Source organism: Phalacrocorax aristotelis, chromosome 10, assembly GCF_949628215.1.
Source record: "Phalacrocorax aristotelis chromosome 10, bGulAri2.1, whole genome shotgun sequence".
NCBI lineage: Eukaryota > Metazoa > Chordata > Aves > Suliformes > Phalacrocoracidae > Phalacrocorax > Phalacrocorax aristotelis.
The window spans coordinates 3294492-3312622 of NC_134285.1; the positions used below are offsets into that span (position 1 = coordinate 3294492).

The 18131-nt window shown below is 42.3% G+C and overlaps 1 protein-coding gene across 3 annotated transcripts; it reads right to left on the reverse strand.

Moving 5' to 3' along the window:
• Positions 1-836: 836 nt before the first annotated feature.
• PRPSAP2 (phosphoribosyl pyrophosphate synthetase associated protein 2) lies at positions 837-16763 on the reverse strand. Of its 3 annotated transcripts, XM_075104720.1 has the most exons (12): positions 16640-16763; positions 14141-14260; positions 13375-13525; positions 12121-12173; positions 11936-12002; positions 10755-10927; positions 9693-9808; positions 6071-6126; positions 3593-3741; positions 2808-2878; positions 1951-2097; positions 837-1530 (listed from the first exon to the last, which is right to left on the reverse strand). In XM_075104720.1, the coding sequence occupies exons 3-12, from the start codon at positions 13491-13493 to the stop codon at positions 1372-1374; spliced, it is 1110 nt and encodes a 369-aa protein (XP_074960821.1). In that variant the 5' UTR covers positions 13494-13525; positions 14141-14260; positions 16640-16763; the 3' UTR covers positions 837-1371. The 3 variants fall into 3 exon arrangements, with proteins under 3 accessions (XP_074960821.1, XP_074960824.1, XP_074960823.1); XM_075104723.1 differs by lacking the exon at positions 11936-12002; XM_075104722.1 differs by lacking the exon at positions 14141-14260 and having other exon boundaries at positions 16640-16730.
• Positions 16764-18131: the final 1368 nt, after the last annotated feature.

Here is an 18131-nt window from a genome sequence, read left to right on the forward strand (position 1 = left end):
AGCAGAGAAAAATGGGTGTCAACAAAGGCTAATTTTCACTTCTGGTTTTCAACATGCCAAAAGTTTTATATTTGTTTGCAGGACATTCTGATTGAGAGAGACGAGACCAAACCACCCCTAACACTCATTAATCCCACCAGCATTTTCTCTGTAAGAGGTCAGGAACTTCAAGCCCCTGAGGCTGGACGCCCACGGCGTGGCAGCTGGCGGCCATCCCACACACGCGTGCCTAAGGATGGTTGGGAAACCCGACCTGAGCAACTCACCCTCTGCGCTACGGCCGTCATTTTTAGCTCATCCATACGTTCAGGCCAGGCTACAAACCTCTGAGATCAGTTTATCTGTGATGGGCTAATTTGGATTTTACCAGCTGGAACCTCTGCCCCCCGCCATGTTCCCAAGTCCCTGCTGCTCCTTGACATCCAGCCACAGATTTAACTCCCTCCCGCGCTCCCCGTAGCAGAGCAGCACACTGGAAGTGTGGCCTGACGGCCAAATTACAACTCAAGATGCCTGCGATAGCACCTGCGAGCGGCGGGTGAAAGGCGGTGCTCTGCGTTTTACGAGCGCTCAGCTCAGGTTGGAAAATGACCACGAGTAGCCATATTGGAGAAAAGCAGCCTCTCCCCCTCGTCCGCAGGTGTTTCGCTAGAACAACAAGCAAAGCGCGTGTGATTCTCCTCACCGCCACGCAGCCTGAATTCCTGTTCATATTCCCAAGTACCACATCAGCATAAAAGATTCAATTCACCTCACGATTTCCTTCAGTAACGTAAAACCTGCAAATCGTTTTTAAGGGGACACGCTGTGGAAGGCAAGCGACTAGCACGTGAACGTTTTTAGAAAGCTCACACAAAACAATTCTTTATTCTTTGTCGCAGAAAATAAATACAGGTGCATATTTCATATGCTTTTCTATAAAAGCACTCCTACAAAATCACTTAACTGCGTACAACAGTACAACCTTTTTGGCTTTGAAAATGCAAATATTATACAATCACTTCATTTTATTATCTTTTAAAGCACTTGTAGCAAGCAGCTTTGGAAAAGGAATGCTTAATTTAGAAGCCAAAATCCTGCCTCAAGTGTTTTGTGGGTTTTTTTCCATCATGTATATAGTGCAACTAACCTAAAAGCAACTAGAACAGTTTTTTGTAAAATGTTTGTTCCCCACCCTCCCCCCCAAAAAAAAAAACCAAACAACCCTGCAAAGAAAAAAAATAGCTCTTAAAAACTGTTCTACTTTGATACTCAAACCAAGAGAAAACAAAAAGTGGCTCAATAGAAATATTAAGGTAAGCATGACGCTTCACAGCTCATTATCTGTTCGCTTCCAGTTTGGCCCGGGTTGTTTCTTTAGAATAAAAAGCATTAATCATCCAGTCCTATATTTCTGAAAAGGTATGACATGGACTCCCCGTTATGGATCCTGCGAATGGCTTCTGAGAGGATCATGCTGATATCCACAGTCTTGATTTTAGGGCACTGGAGTTTTTGTATTTCGTGCGGAATTGTGTTTGTAACAACCACCTACAGAAAGAAAAAATGATCAGAAAGACGCAGCTCCGTTACATTTCCCGCCTCCCGTATCAGAACCGCAAAAGGGTACGTCCATGTATCCACGGATACTGCTGGCACCTCCTTCCCCCCTTCCCTTCTGCCATGCAGGTCCAAAGGAAGGTATAGAAACATCCCCGCGCTGAAGGGAAGAGCCTGCTAACACCAGCAGTCCCTCATCTCACTATTCCCCTCATGTCCTGTTGCTATACTTTAAGGACATGTAGATGCTAATATCTGAGCACGCAATTCCACGGTGGGAAAGGCTGAACCCTGGAACCTCCCCAGCTAAATTCTTAATGCCGGTATATTTTAAGAATCAAGTCAGGAGAAAATGGCTTGCTTAAAAAAAAAATAACATCATTTGATCAGAAATTCTGCATCCACACTTACTTCATCGATCGCAGATTCCTCTATCAGCCTGGGAGCGTCTGAAGACAACAGGCCATGTGTGGCCATGACAAAGATCTTGTAAGCCCCCCGCTCCTTGAGGGTCTCGGCCGCAGCAAGAAAGCTGTCGACATCATCTATGATGTCATCCTGCCAAAATAAGATGGAGTCAGCAAAGCTTCACCATGTCCTCAGACAGATCAACACAGCGCACCCAGATTAACGTTACACCTTTTTCAAGTGTAACCATCGACAGCCAACACAAAATGGATGTTTTTATTGATGCTGTTCTTCAGACACCTGAACATGCGGAAAAGCGGAAAAGGAGAGCGTCCAAAACTACTGCAACATCAAGGGGCGGAGGGATTGCTCCGTGAGGGGAAGAGGGAAAAGCCAAGACAACTGACACTCCTCCAAAAACCAAACTAATGGAAAACTGACCTTTTCCATTAAAAGCCCAGAGATTACACTCTGCTTTAGAGAAACCATGAGACTGCGTTGTATTTACTTCACTGGCATTTTGAAACTCGCAGAATAGAAACGTAGTGATTGTCCCCTCATGTGACCTATAAGCACGACCTGAAACCCCTCACCTTGAGAAGCAAACACTTGCACAGGAATTTATCTGGCGGATTCACAGAAACAAGGTGAAAATGCTGCTTTTCAGCACGGATCACTTCACAGTTCACCCAGTCAGCTTCGGTAAGCGTGCAGAATACTGCCTCATGGTATAAAAAGTGCAGTATCGAAAGCCCACCATCAACCAAAGCTTAGTTGGTGACACAGCAGAAAATCTACTTGATTTCTGCAACTTTAACATATTTAATATAATTTCTCAAAAGCCACGGCATCTTACTTACCACAATGATAGCTATTCTCCCTCCTACATCTCCAACAACTGTGATGGGTGGTTTTTCCTTGGGAATCAGCACTGATTAATGGCAAATTTTTTTAGAGGGGTAGAAAGGAGAAAGAGAAAGTTTAGATGATTTACTTCAAGTGCGGAAATGTCTGCTTTGCATGGGTCACCATTGTTATAGAGAGAAGTGAAGCAACAACTGTTTCAACCACCACAGCATTACGGGGAAAAAACAGCAGGATTTTAATATGTAAATGATTTTTTTTAAGCTTAGGCAAAGTGTTAATTACATTAATTTACCCCAAAATTCTTAACCAATTAATTCTTCGTTTTAGTACAGAGGAGAGAGCAGCTTGCAGACACAACCAGTTCAATCACCCTACTGAGATCCAAGCTAGATCACATCCACATTGAGCAAGGTCACCCCATGAAGGCCCATGACACAGAGCTACACTCAGACCAGGTGTAAGCCCAACTTATTAGCTCTGTCCCCCAGAATAATTCCAACAGGAAAAAGTAAATGGCAAAAAAAAAAAAAAGTGAGGCCTCTTTGCCAGGGGCTCTTCTGACTACTTGAAATGACACAGCCCCTCCTACGCAGGGGACAGACCTCACCTACAGCCTGGCACTAAAACCACAGTCAAAGAGCATCAAAAAGGAACCTTTTCCCTCCCACCGCTGCTTTGCTAAGAACCCCTCCTTTTTGATGGCCCATCACCGCCAGCCCCACCTCCCCAAACAACAAAAAACGGAGAGGTGAATGCTTTCACACACAAACTTACTTACTGGGTATCTCCAAACTGGGATGAATCGCAGCTACGTTTTTGGCTGTAGGTGGTGAGTGTCGACCATCCACCATGTCAGACTCAGCATCTTGAGCTTCCCCATGAATCACAGCAATTCCCAGCCGTAAGCGCTCAGCAAAGGATTGTGCCCTGTAGGGAAAGGGTTAGAAAAAAACCAGAACTATATTCAATTTAAAATAATTCACATAACATACAATCCTAACGTATTTCCCTTTCATTTCTAACCTTTCAGAGGAAAAATGTTTTCACCAGGCTTGTGAGAGTCGGAATAACCTTGAAAGAACCCATACTGGCCTTGAAGCAGCAGGATAAATGCTGCAAGTCACATAATTCTGATAACTGGCTTCTGTTTTGCCCAACAGTCAAAAACACATTTCCTAGCCTTTGACATTCTTGAGATCCCATGCTTTAGCAGGTCTCATCCAACAGTAACTGAGAGCAGCCCAGATGTCTGCGTTGTCTACATTTAATAGGAAAAAAAATATTCACATGAAAACAGAAAACAAGTGTTCACCTATTTATTTTTAGCAACATGAGCACTAAATAAAGACAATATCCCTGACCTTCTGACACATAACCTTAGATATCCTACAGAAAAGAGAATCCAGTCAATCATTTTGCCTAACAAACCACTCTTCAAAGTTAAACAGCCTGGTTTTTTAGAAGATAACAGAAAGTTCCTTCACCATGTAGTATTTCTTTGACTAAAATGAGAAATTTATGTAAAGAAGTGTAAGGTTAGCTGGGGGAGTGAGAAAAGCAGAGAGTCAGGAAAATAGGAATTTCACAGGCAGTGCTTGTATCCCAGATGCTGGAAGCAGCAAGTAAAAATTAGCAGATTCATCCTACCTTACCTTGCACACCCAAGAGTTCGGTACCTAGCCTAAGCCAGTGACCTAGTCTCCTGGTCAAAGTGAGACTGGCACATCCGGAGTGACTCACTTTGTTCTAACATTAGCATCTAAGACCTGTGGCCTGAGTCACCTCCTTTATGCTTAAGCCTTGTTTCACTATCCAAGCAACTCAAAGTCCAGAGAATAATTTGCCCATCATGATGCTCAGTTAATTAAAAATGAAGACTCTTCTGCCCTGTGGTTATCATACAGTTAGGGTATTTTTTTCAAGTAGTTAACTACAGATAAATTATGATTTCAAACATTAAGAGTTATGACTTAGAAGGCATAATCCTATCAACGAACCCATAATAATTACTTCAGAATGCAATATTAAAATGAATAAAGGTCAAAGTAACAGTAAAATGATTTATTTGTTTTTCAGTGAGCTCAGAAACCACAGAAACATTCTGAATTCATCAAGCAAAGGCTCTCTTCCACAAGTAGGCATTCATCTGAGAAGTGTTCTCCTCAATTAGGCTGAAGCATTCGGTCCCCCTTTTCCAAGTACAATGCACCTCCTCAAACACTGCTCTTAAATGCTCACATGTACACGTGAAGAAGCAAAACAATACAGCTCTGGGATCCTCTCCTACACACATCGGCTACATGTGCCACTTATCTGTCTGATCAGTTAAAGGTACATGTAGACTATTTGCTGGCATGCACAATTTCCTGACAAGCATGAAGATGCTTCTAACAAATGTCTGCCTACTCCCAAGAGGCAATCCTGACACCAAGTAAAAGAAACAGTCAAAGGCAAGCGAATGTAACATAACTGGCCAAAACAAAACAAATCGCATTAGAAGTACTGCTGGAAAACAAAGATGACAGAAGTTGTTCCCTTCACTATACTTCTACAAATTAAAACATTTCTCACTTGCTATCTAAAATAACAAAACCCTTTTTACAAAGAGTATCGTGACTCCTTGGCGTGAGAGCCTAGATAACTTTTCACCAAACTATTAGTTTGTCACCACAGCAAATACAGTATCTCTTAAACCATCGTCTGCTGAGCTAAACACCACCTGCTGAGAGCAGCTAATTCCAAAGAGTTTAGGAATAATCAAGCAAAAAGCTTTGTGGATTAAGAAGAGTTGTTCAGCCACCAAGGACTTCACAAGCAAAATCATCTCGAACATCAAATCCTGTGTCACCATGGTAGACATAAGCCATCTGTATTTAGGATCTGCTCTACCACATTCATAGTTATGACCATGTGAAGCAATTACTTTGGGTTAACAGCTTTATACTTCCAGCCATTTTTCTTCATTTATAGCAGGAAATTTATAATGTAAATGCACACAAATTTAATATTAAATACCATTTTATCCTAAGCATTGTACTGATTTACCTCGTCCTTTTGTTTGTTTGCTTTTTACTCTCCTTAAGATTTATTATAATTACAGCAATGACGTTAAAACTACACTTCTGATAAAGTAGAACTGGGAGGCACTTGAAGGCTGCGACTTCTAATTACTGAATATCTGTCCTTCACTTGACCCTAAGAACAAAACCACGATACAGATTTCCTGCTCTAACACAAGAGAGCAGATCTTACCCACCTCTTTGCAGACGCAGGTGATTTGGCCACAATTACAGCATTCCTGTAGTCTGGTATCTGTAGTAAATAACAGATAGGAATGTCTACTTCATATCTTTAGACAAATTTAAACTCAGTAAGAATCAGAGAACTTTATTTTGCCAGAAGAATTTTAAGCATCGAACATTTTACCTAACATAAGAAAGCAACCTGAAGAACCCACGGTACATGATCAGAGTTCACAGCTCAGTAAAACAGGTATTTAGAAAATGCAGATTTTAACTTAAAACTATACCTTTGATAAACACCATGTTATATTACAGATTACACAAAAGTAACTGCTCTAGAACAACATCGTGGCTACATGGACAAGTGTTAAAAGAAACAGGAAACCATTGAAATTAAAGTTTCCTATTCAACTTAAATCACCTTGTGTGTGCACACGGCAGTCTTTAATCCCTTGACAGCATAGTGTTTCACCTATTTCCTAATTTTTTTCAGTGTACTCTGAAAAACAAAACGCCTCTCCATCAATTCTTCACATCATACTGACTCTTTACACAGACCATCAAACGGGATAAAAATTCTGCATTCGCTGTGCTGACCCTAGAGGGATGCAGTCTAATACCGCTGCAGACTATCTTCCACGCAGCCCAGCACTAGAGGATGCTGCTGCAAATGCCGACAGCAGTGCAGCAGTAAGGCAAAGAAGCCTGGGTTTCATTTCAAGGGCTGATGGGTACTTCAGTCCATCTTCACAGGCACTATCTAAGGCACTGAAGTTTGCTGCTCCTGCCCTGCCCTGTTCTCATACTGATTCTTCATCCCAGACTGCCCCTCTCCATGTAGCCAACACTTCAGACCCCATCTCTCAGAAGTTTCTTATCCTAGTCTCCATTTTCCCTGCACAGTGGCTCCACATCACTCATCTTTCCTTGTCCATAGCTTCTCGAGCATTCCACCATTCACACTTCCAGTTCTCCTTTCCAACAGCAATCTATGCTCCCTCTAACATCTCGTCTCACTCCCTTCCTTGCAAACTCAGCATTTTCCTCCACTGCGCTGCCCTGGGACCGATCTGTCTGCCATGGACAGCAGCAGAGAACCTGACTGTCCTCTCTCAGTTGCCATAATTATAGTCCACAGCCTCTCTCAGCTGCCATAGCAAGCAAAGCCCTACAGCGCATATCCAGTCCTCAGGATCCCAGTGTTAAGGGACGGAAGATTCTTTAGTAAATACCTGAAAATTGATCTGTTACAGTTCTAATTTCACACACTCAGGGGGATGGTACTCTGACAAGCAGTTCATCACCTTGCTATCAGACGTTAAATATCAGTTCCAAAGCATAGAAATACTCGGGTTTTTTTCCAGACACAAGCAAGGTAAGTTCTTCCACAACCTTATCCTCAAACATACACACCACACTGGCTGACTATTTCCAAAAGCACTCTACCTGAAGTAGGCATGGCAAAGAAAATAATTAAGTTCTGAGTTTGGGCATGGGCCTAACCAACTGAAAACAAGAGCTTTTCTGAGGATGTGTCAGGCAACATTAATGATCTGCAATGTTACTAACTCCACCTATAATACTGGGAATTCAGCATGTTCTGTCCTTTACGAACATTTAGTTATACAACAGGCTACAAAGATTAACGTGATGGAAGGTATGGACAAGGCAGGGCCTGTCACTTGACATAGTAAAGGCTTTGATCTTGTTCAGACATCATTGCCTCATTTTTCCCCTGCCAAATTATCAAATTTGTTCTGAGCTCTTTAAAAATGAAGTAATACAGAAATGTCATCCGAAAGATAGTAAGACATCAACAACTCCTTGTAACAAAGAGCTACGTCACTAAAATTAACGTGTATGCGTAGGAAAGAGAGAAGACACTAAGTACCAAACGTCTAAGCATATAAAGCAAATCACCAAATTATTTTTATACCACATTAATTTCACTGATTGGACTGTCTTCATCCCAGAACACCAAGTAATTCTCTTCACACCTATGCATAAATTCCCAATAGGGAACAACTACAAGCCCTCATCCTCTTAACTTTCAGTTAAATGCTTTTTAAGTAGCCTCCATTCTTACCAAGCTGGACTCTATTTCATGCTACTCAATACACACCATCACAGCTCCCATTTGAAACATTTTTCATGCTTTGGCAAGCACTGTGCAGGATACGCAGCAAGCTGCTGCCACCGTGTATTTGAGATGAATGCTAAGTTCCTCCTGAGCAGCACTGGATGAAACTTTTAAGAAAAGATATTATACGTGACCTGGCTGGCGAAGGTAGCTGCCAATATAGATCCCATGTGATTAGATACATTCAGTCAGCTCTAGTTTTAGCAAGTCATCTCACGGACAAGCAGAGGAATGAAGAAATGAAAAACGGAAAGTATCTTTTAAGACCTCTCTACACATACTTCAGCAGATCTCTCCAGACGTTTGTTTGTTAGATGGCACGGCAGTGCCAGACTCAAAGCTGCAACAATTCTTTGTAAACCATTAAGAGCTCATGTATCAAAATGTGCTTGGAGACTAAACCAGGAACATGATCTTGTTATCGACCATAATCCATGCATACAAGCATCGTATAAAGGCACAACTTGTCCCATGTCTGAATATTTGGGTTTCCACTTCTTTTTCTTTTTTTTTAACTTACGAAGTGCTTACAGTGTGTGATATTTCTCTCCTGGTGTACAAGATGAATGACTGTGGCAATGCCAGAGCCTGGAGCTTTGTTCTATCATCCTCTTTCACTCTAGTACCAAAGGAAATTATAGCAATGGATTCAAATGGCAACTGATTTGCCAAACAGATTTTAACACTGTTGTAACAAAAATCATGTTGGTTTGGTTTTTTGTTTGGGTTTTTTTCTTTTTTTTTGGGGGGGTGTTTGCTTTTTTTTTAAAATTGAGGCATTCATATCTCTATGAAAACAAATAGCTTGGGTTCAAAAGGAAGAGTAAGCTAAACCTTTTCTCTCACCAGGAAGAAAGCATTTGCTTTATTCCAAATTATCATTAGTCAGAGGCATAATATGTATGTTACACCTACAATTATCATTTGCACAATTTGTATCTATGAATCTACCAGCAGCGCTTCTCAAAGCACTTATAAAAATAAGATGGAGAACTGGACGCACAGAACATCAGAAGTTAAGCTCCTCAAGTCAAGACAAGCTGAACAAACAGCAGGGGAAGGTTTCCACACAAGAAGTCATCTGTTATTAGTTTCAGAGTATGATCAACAGGTGCTCTCATACTTTACAACTTAACTTCCAAAGTGTTTTCATAAGGCAATACAAATTACACCTACACAAGCACTCCATCCTATAAATATCAAGGGAACTGGAAACGGGAAAGGAAGAGGATATCAAGAGCAAGAAAATACTCATTTTTTTTAACACTAGGTAGGGCAATATATCTAAGAAGACAGAACAGCATCACCACATGGTTAGGAAAATGCCAGCAAAACTTAAAAGCCTGTGGGGAAGAAAAGAACCAGTTGCCCCAACACGACTCTTCCCCCTTTAAAATTCTTTTTGAAGAGACTTTTCAGAGAAGTTTATTTCAGAAGCCTTGAGACATGGCAAAAAATAATTTTAAAAAGCAACTGTAATAGCAGGCCTTCCTCACCTCTTCTTGGATGTACTGTAGTAAAAATGGAGATGCTCTCAAGTTATCAACTGGAATATTGAAGAAGCCCTGTATTTCCTTCTGATGTAAATCCATGGTAATAAGATGAGTTAGTCCTTTTAAAAAAAGATAAAAAAGACACACGGAAACGCACATCAAGAAAAGCAAGACAGAACAACAGACACACTCTTTAATTGTCTACTAAGTTTCACTGAAGTTTGTCCAGAATGTCTCTAAGCCGCATCAGAACAAAAATACTATACTTAGTTAAAGTACATAGCGTATTAACTACATCCCTCTTACGTACACTGGCGTTACCATGTTTCCAGATTTCTACAGCGTCCTTTTAAAAAGAACCTCAGAACACTCTTCAAAATTGACTCAGTAGTGCCACACTGAGGCAGGTAAGATCCCTCTCCATTCGATGTGCAACAAAATGGAAGCACTAGTAAGATAAATTGTCCTATGCCAGACAGCATTAGAGTTCCAAAATCCTGAAAAATGGGCCCAAATCCTAATCATCAAAACACTTCCTTCAAAATAAGAAACCAGATCACACTGTGTTTATTGTAGCTGCCCGTTTTTCCCAGGGACAGGAGCAAAAGGAAAGGAGAAAAGAAAATGTGTTGAAGGCTGTGAAAATGAATAATCTCATTCTCCCACATCATCTCAAATGTAAAGGACCAATACAAAGCACATTCATCCAACAGGTAAAAAACAGGCTAGACATGACAAAGCACAACTGTTCAAGAGTGTAAGAAAGGCAAAGAACAGTATTATGAGAGAGGTACCACGCCCCAAAGCAGCAGAGTCCACCAGACTCATTTTGTCTGCTTAGTAGGACACAATGTAAAATGGCTGTTAAAAGTTTGGTTTGTTTAAGAACTCATGATTTGGAAATGTTTCTAATTACATTCTCCTTTCCATGTGGGTTTTAAACTCACAAAAAACTTGGAGGTTATATTTTAAGCAGAGTCCCAACTTGTGCACAGACCTCTCTAAACCTGAAAGCTGACAGTAAGAGCCACTGTTGCCCTATTTCATAATAATCTGCACTCTTACCAGCTTTGCACATCATTGAAGCCAGTAATTTAGAGACAATGGAGCCCCTTTTCCTCATCTTGCACTGTTTGCTGTACGGGAAGTAAGGAATCACTCCTATAATGCTTTTGGCACAGGAGGTTTTACAGGCGTACACCATGATCAGGAGTTCCATGATCGTAGTATTCACGTCCCTGGAACGAGAAGCATCTAGTTCTGTATCTCATGCATCAAAATCCTGTATTCAACACAATATCTATACCCGCTCCAGGGTTTTTGCTCCAGGGCAGCAGAGTTCAGTGACTGAGCCATCTTCACCAAGAATCCAGCTGTGCACCCCAGGACGGCAAATGCCCTGGACCCAGCATTTAAATTCCTCCCTAGAATCACAGTTCATTATTTTTTTCACTTGGCTATTTTGGGCAATTCAGCAGGTTTTGTTACAACATTTTCAGGCTTTTAGTAATGCAGCATGTTGCTGTAACAAAACAGTCCATTATTTACCTCCAACATCTATTCCTATTATGCAAAAAACAAAATAGATCTATTTTTCAATATAGGTAAGTTGGTTTTTTTAAAGTTTCAGACTTTACAGCATATTCCTCTACTGTTCAAGCAGGCTAAATAATAATTACCATCTATTTTCTGCCATAAATGAAAACACTGAAAAGATATTTTTTTAGGTAAGAAATGGTCATGAACTAAGAGACCTTCTATTTCTGTTGGCATTAGAAAAAATGTCTTGGCATTTGTAAAGTTCTTTTCACATTAAAAAAAAAAGTTATTTTCTGTATCACGGGACACATTGCCTGGGAAATGCTCCTCCAACATTTAGAACTTTGAAATGGTGCTGGAGATGGGGCAGCTGAAAAGGGAAGAATTTAAAGAGTGACATAAGCAAAAGAATGCATTTGCCAAAAGAATGCAGAGACCCCTCGGAAAGTTTCATTGACATATTCACTGAAAATGAAAATAACAGAGGTTAGCTGATACTGGTCTTTTTTGTGCACATATCAAAGACAGAAAAAAAAAACCAACCACCCCAAACAACCCAAAAAAACCACAAAGAAAAGCCTCTATCTAGTTAATCTAAGCTTATTATACTGTATCATAGACATAAAATGCAAATTAAAATTAAAACAGCATTCTTATGGACAGCCCATGTCAAAATGCTAGCACAGTGTCTTTAAACAGTTACTCACTTTGAAACTGTTTGGATGATAAATACATCCTTCCCTCTCACAGACTCCTGAATCTGCACTCTTGTTTCTGCCAAGAAGAGAAATATGTAATATTTGCAATAGCAAAACTCAGCAGAGTCTAAGAAAAGGGTAGCCGATACACACACCGTAGGTTAAGTTTCCAGTTTTGGCAGTTAAACACTCACCTCTGTTTGGCTCTTGATAAACCTGAACCTTCCCCATCTCAACTCCTAAGCGCCTGCAGGAGCAGTAAAAAGGAAAATAGAAGTCAATACAGGAAAATGAAGAGCAAAACAAATGCAAAGCCCATACAAAGCAATAGTTACTGAAGAGGCTATATTTCCACAGGAGAAAGCCAAGAAAAGAAAACCCCAAACCATAAAACCAGTAATTATAGTGGAAATCTCTTAACAAAGCATCTACAATTCCCAGAAGTTGCGCTGCAGGCTAAGCTGAACTCATTTTCAAGTCAAGCTCAGAAGAACAAGCAACAGAAAAAAAACTTTAATGCTTGATTACTAAAGTATGTTACAATTTATAATTTTTGATATGTATTTCTATATACATTCTATATACATTGCATATATATAGAATGTATTTCTATATACATTCTATATATACTGCCATATATATGTATATACACATGGCACCGTAAACATGCACAATGCTTAAAAGACGGCTTTTAAATCATTATTTTTCTATAGAAAAAATGTCAACATAGAGTGAGTAGGAAATAGTAGCAAGCTCTATTCGATGAGTAGCAGAAGACTGACGTCTACTACGTCTATCCCACTTCAGTATTAGCACAAATCCCCATCACTAAAGAAAGGAGACAACAGAGTATGTTACATACTTGTACTCTCCTTTCTCACCCTATCTAGATCTAACTTTACGTACATAAGCCTCAGGAAGAAACCCATCATGTGCAATACTCCTGGTAATGTTACATAACCTAATATGCATAGCACACATATAGTATGCAGTTTACCATGCTATAGCAGCATGGTAAAAATTTCCTTAAGTTGTAAAAGCTCTTCCGAACCTATCCATGCATTTAAAGCTAAACAAATGTACCCATCTAAAATATACAGCAAGCAGGATAGATGCAACCTTGCCAGCAAGGAAAGCTCTGCTACAAGGGGAACCAGAAAATGATAAAAACTTCTGCTGTGATTATTTAACACTATCCAAACATTATTTTCCCGTGTGTTCTCTACAACATACTGCAGCCAAACACAACCTGCCACCAAACAACTTAACACAAGTTATTTTCTGTTACTGATCTGTCAAAATATGCTGCACAATACAGTGCACTAGACATTCTTGCAAACTGTGGCAGATTTCCCATGTAACTTCCCTTAAACAGAGAAATCATTCTTCAGTAAAATAAGTTCCACCATAGTAACAAGATCTTAGCTGCCCCGCTGGATTCTACTCACTCAGCAATCCTCTTCGATAGTTCCATGCATGACGAATTGGAGTTAGCTGAAAACAGCACCAGTCCACCCTTGGTTATATTCATGATGGCCCCAATTTCAGTTGATGGCACACAAAACATCAAACCTAAGTTGTTTTTCCGCTCCTAAAAGACTGCAAGAGATCAAAGGGCTGTTAAAGCCACAATGTTAGAAACAAAAAAGCAGCAAATTTTCTGTTTAGACAGTGAAGAGTTTCCCATAAGCCTGTATTTTCCAGCATCCTTAATATTGGTTATCCCCACTTTAACAGTTCCAGGAATATATCCTTACAGTACGTTGCAACCCACAAGCCATACCATTTACCGACCTAGCTCAGCATACCTAAACAAGGTGGCACAAAGAAGGGCACTTCAGCCTGCCCTGCCTTCCTCTTCGGGCCCCCAAGCTTCACGTACCCTCCAGCAGAATGCTTCGCTGAAGATTTCCAAAGATCCCCCTACACAACCTCCTAACTTCAACAGTTTTTCTTCTTGGTTTTTTTTTTCTTTTTTTAAATGTTTTCCTTAGGCTGTCATCTAGTAACACAAATTCTCTTTTCCATCAGCTTCTTCAGTTCATTTTCCAGAACTGAGCAACGCTTATTGACTTTTTCAAGACCACAAAGCCAGTCAGAGGTAAAATTGAGCTCAACAGAGCTCCTGGGTCCTGAGTCTGCTAAAATGCCTAGAAGAGTCTATTTCCATAGCTACGTATCTTTTCATCACTTTGCAATAAATTATAAACTTACAAATAAGGATGAAATGTTAGGAAGAGTTCAATAAAGCTGGTAGCTGTAAGTAACGACCTCTTGCACAATGCATTCACTTGGCGAAGCAGCTGTTGTCATTCTTTGATACTAGTATTTCTCCTGTGAAAACAGGAGAAAAATATTAAGAGGAAATCTATACAATTTTATTTTTTCCCAAATAAAGGCTCAAACCACTAATCCCGCCAAGAATTTGACAGAATTCCATCTTCACATTTTTTATGCTTCTTTGTAATATTTTCATGACTACTTCTACCATAACATTTTGTTCAAATAAAAGAAAAAAAAATCACATTGACCAGCAGCCACTGATAGATCAAAGTAGCATTCAACTCAAAATATCCTAGGCTACAGCACTTCACTTCTGCTGTATAAATAGCCCAATCCTTCATAATCCATTTCAGCATTACGTAGGGGACTGAAAATATCAAATACGAGTGGCATAATTCAGAACAAAGTAAACAGAAGTTAGGATAAATCAATAACTTCTTTCTTGGTAAACATCTCCCTGCTGAGAAATGTAATTATGTAATAGTCACGCATAATCTGTTACAAAAACTGATGATGTATCAACTATTAAGTACTCCGAAACAGCATCTAAAAGAAAAACAAGTTTTCATACTTGGAGGAACAGCTGGCTAGCTCTATAAAGAAACTCATTCAGCCCACCTTTGCAAGCTCTTGCTCAGTTTGACCTCATCGCAGAAACTGTACCTGATTCATTCTCAATTAAGAGCCAAAGTGAAGTCAGGAACTTCCTAACAACAAATCCCTTCATGAAGAGGCTGTGCTATGCACACTCAATGGCCGTGAATGAAAGCCTGCCTGTCATCAAAACTTCCAAAATGTGCATAAAGAGAACAGGAGTAGCAACAACTTCAGCTGCAGAACACAGGTTTCGACTCTACTACAACCCCATGTGCCCCCCTATTCCTCTAAAGCAAGACCCCACCCGTTTTAGCCTTTGCTTTCAGATGAGAAGACTGAAAAAATATCCTAGAAGGCAGTATACCTACAGGCATCCAGCCTAAAGCTCAACTATATCCCTCCCAAACTAAGTACCTAACAATTTAAAACCTATTTCTTAGCTAGTGTTCCTTCCTTTGTTCTGCTGCACACTTACTCTCTGTAACTGCCAGCTGTTAACTAATGGCCATCATCCATCAAATATTCATAATGGCGTTAAAGATACATCTTAAATCCAACAAAGCGAGCATGTACTAGAAGTGCTTCTAGGGCTCAGAACAGTGAAAGCACCCTGCTTTGTGTGATTAGATGGGAACAAAGTAGAGACAGTGTTTTGAAGACACAAGGGTTTTTTCCAGTTGTGTTACCTTCTTTGCTCCAAGGATTAGGGAAATGAGAGTTAAGAGGTCTGCTGAAAGACAAGAGTTGTTCGTTCCTGATTATTGTTCGGGGTGCATTTTACACCACAATATACTGACATATTCACAAGCAGCAACACCGAACATAGCTCTTCACATAGTCAACGACTCTTCTGCAGATGTACTTCAGCAACAACACATGGGCTACAGCGTGTTTGTGGAGGGGGGAAGCTGCATTTGTAGAGTAACAGTGATGTATCAACCTTGAAACAGGTGTTGGGATGAGAGCAAGCTCACAAAACTTTATTGGATGTGTAAAGAGATGACTCCGCAAGGGTACATGGAACCACAACCCTCTGGCTTGAGGTGGACAAGTCTTCCAAGCCTGCATCAGCTTTGGGAGAACACATGCACCACAGAGTAGGCTGCAGCCCGCAGACTCCTACCCTTTCTTTTGGGCCGCACGCAATTACACAGACACACCATGATGAACACAATTACTGGACTGGGTACACATGACACCCTACTCCCACCGGCTTTACACCTCCATGGAGCATGTCCACGTAGAAAGCAAGAGAGGCAGGAATACCTGTATGGGATAACCATGGTACTAAAGGACTGAACCCCATGGGCTGGAGGGAAACTGAACCCTCTCGCCCACCTCCCCACGGGAAATTTCCCCAGCCCAGAAGGGCCCCCCACACTAACCTATCCCCCTGGGCCAAACGGCAGAGGGTCGACCCTTCCACCCCACACTTCCCTACAAGTCCTTCAGCTGCTCCAGGTGGGTTACACACGCCCTAGGAGGGGAAGGCAGCCCAGGCACCCCGGGGTACCTGAGGATCCCTTCCCTCCTCTCAAGGGAGAGGCCCGAGCACGCCGCAGCCCCCGGCGTGGGAGCGAGCACGCCGCTCCCCTTCATCTGTAGGGCTGGCGGGCAGCAAGGAGCCCCCAGCAGCCCAGGAAAGGGGTCGCCCAGGAGAGGGGCCCCCCATCCCACAGGGCCCCTAAGGGAAGGCGACGAAGCCCCTTCCTCAGGCGACGGAACCCTGTGTGGGGAAGGGGAGAGAGCACTGGGGAAGGGGGATGTCCTGCCCTCACACAGCCGGCTGAAGTGGGCTGAGCGAGCGTGCGTGCCCCTTTCTGAAGGCCTTACCTGCCGGCTCCGGCCCCCCGGCCCCGGGAGAAGGCAGCCCGGCCGGAGGGGAGGGGGAGAGGCAGAGGCAGCGGCAGAGCTCAGCCCCTCCGGTTCTCCGCTTGCAAGATGGCGACGCCGCGCGAGGGAGGGAGGGAGGGAGGAAGGGAGAGGGAGAGAGGGAGGGGCGGGTGCGAGGCGACGCCCTCCCCCCCCGCCCTTCCCGCCACGACCTCGCGCCGCGGCTGAGGGGAGCCACCGGCGGCGCCATCTTGTCCCCTCGGGCCTGCGATGCTGGGGGGGACCCGAGCACCGACGTCGGATTTCGGCTTTCCCACACACCCACCAAAAAAAAAAAAAAAGAGAGAAAGAGCACGTTGGGTGGGTAACGTCCCCCCACCAGGGTTGTGAGAGCCCCGATGCAAAGTCCGTACAGCATGAGCCAGCGGATGTCCGCAAGGTGCCAGGTTTCAGAGCTCCCACACCTGCATCTCTGTCAGAGGGGTGGCTGACAGCTGTGCTGCTCTGGGCACCGCCACCATAGTGGTGAGTCCTCGCCATCTCCACCAGGCACCGGGTCCCCTGCTGGCCTTTGCCATCAGATCCAGCAGTGTGAGTAGAGAAGGAAGCTTTTTCTGGAAAGTAAATAAATAAATAAACAAATAACCCCAAAACAAAACAATTAGTGGGCTCTCAGTTCTGTTACACTTGCAAGAGCACACACACTTCACACGTCCAGAGTCCCTTATCAGGGCCCTCCTTGCAACATAAGTAAAACCGGATGAAAATGCATTTGACATCTGCAGCAAGACACTGATTTTAGTCACCCTCTTTAAAGCCCAGTGTTATAACTGGACAGCACCTGTGACAAAAGTTGTGTCCTGTCACTTCTTTGACAAAGTCATAGTCATCCTGCACAGACTCAGACAGGTGAAGCTCCTGCCAGGGCCCCCCATCCTAAGTAAATAAACAAGGACCATGTTTTTCCCCACTAACTGCGTAGCTAGAAGCTGTTTTAATTTACACTTTCCAGCATGCCCAAGGTCAGCAGTATTTTATGGATCAGAATTTTAGCATTTAGCATAAAGGTACAAATCAGGTACTTTCTGCTGCCGCTTTTCTCACAAAGACCAATTAAATTTAATTATTCCTGGACCGCAGGGTACATTGGAGCGAGGCCTTGAGCACCCCAGCGGATGCTTCTGTCTGTGCTGGCCTTACTGTGAAAGAGGAATAAAATCCACAGCTGCCAGGACTGCTCACCAAACCTGCCTGCAAAATGACAACATTTCAATTCATATTTTGAAAGTGCAGTTTCTGCCATTATGAACTGCATTTTCCATTTTAAATATTCACAGGCCAGTGATTCCCAGTATTTCACAACATTTGCTTATCGCTTCTGGCATTCCAAGACTTCATCAGTTGTCTCCTTTTTTTGCTTTTTCAACAGACTCAGAGCTGGGGAAGGAGAGCAATTTAACCTCGAGCTGCTGAGCAGCTGCCAGATGTCGAG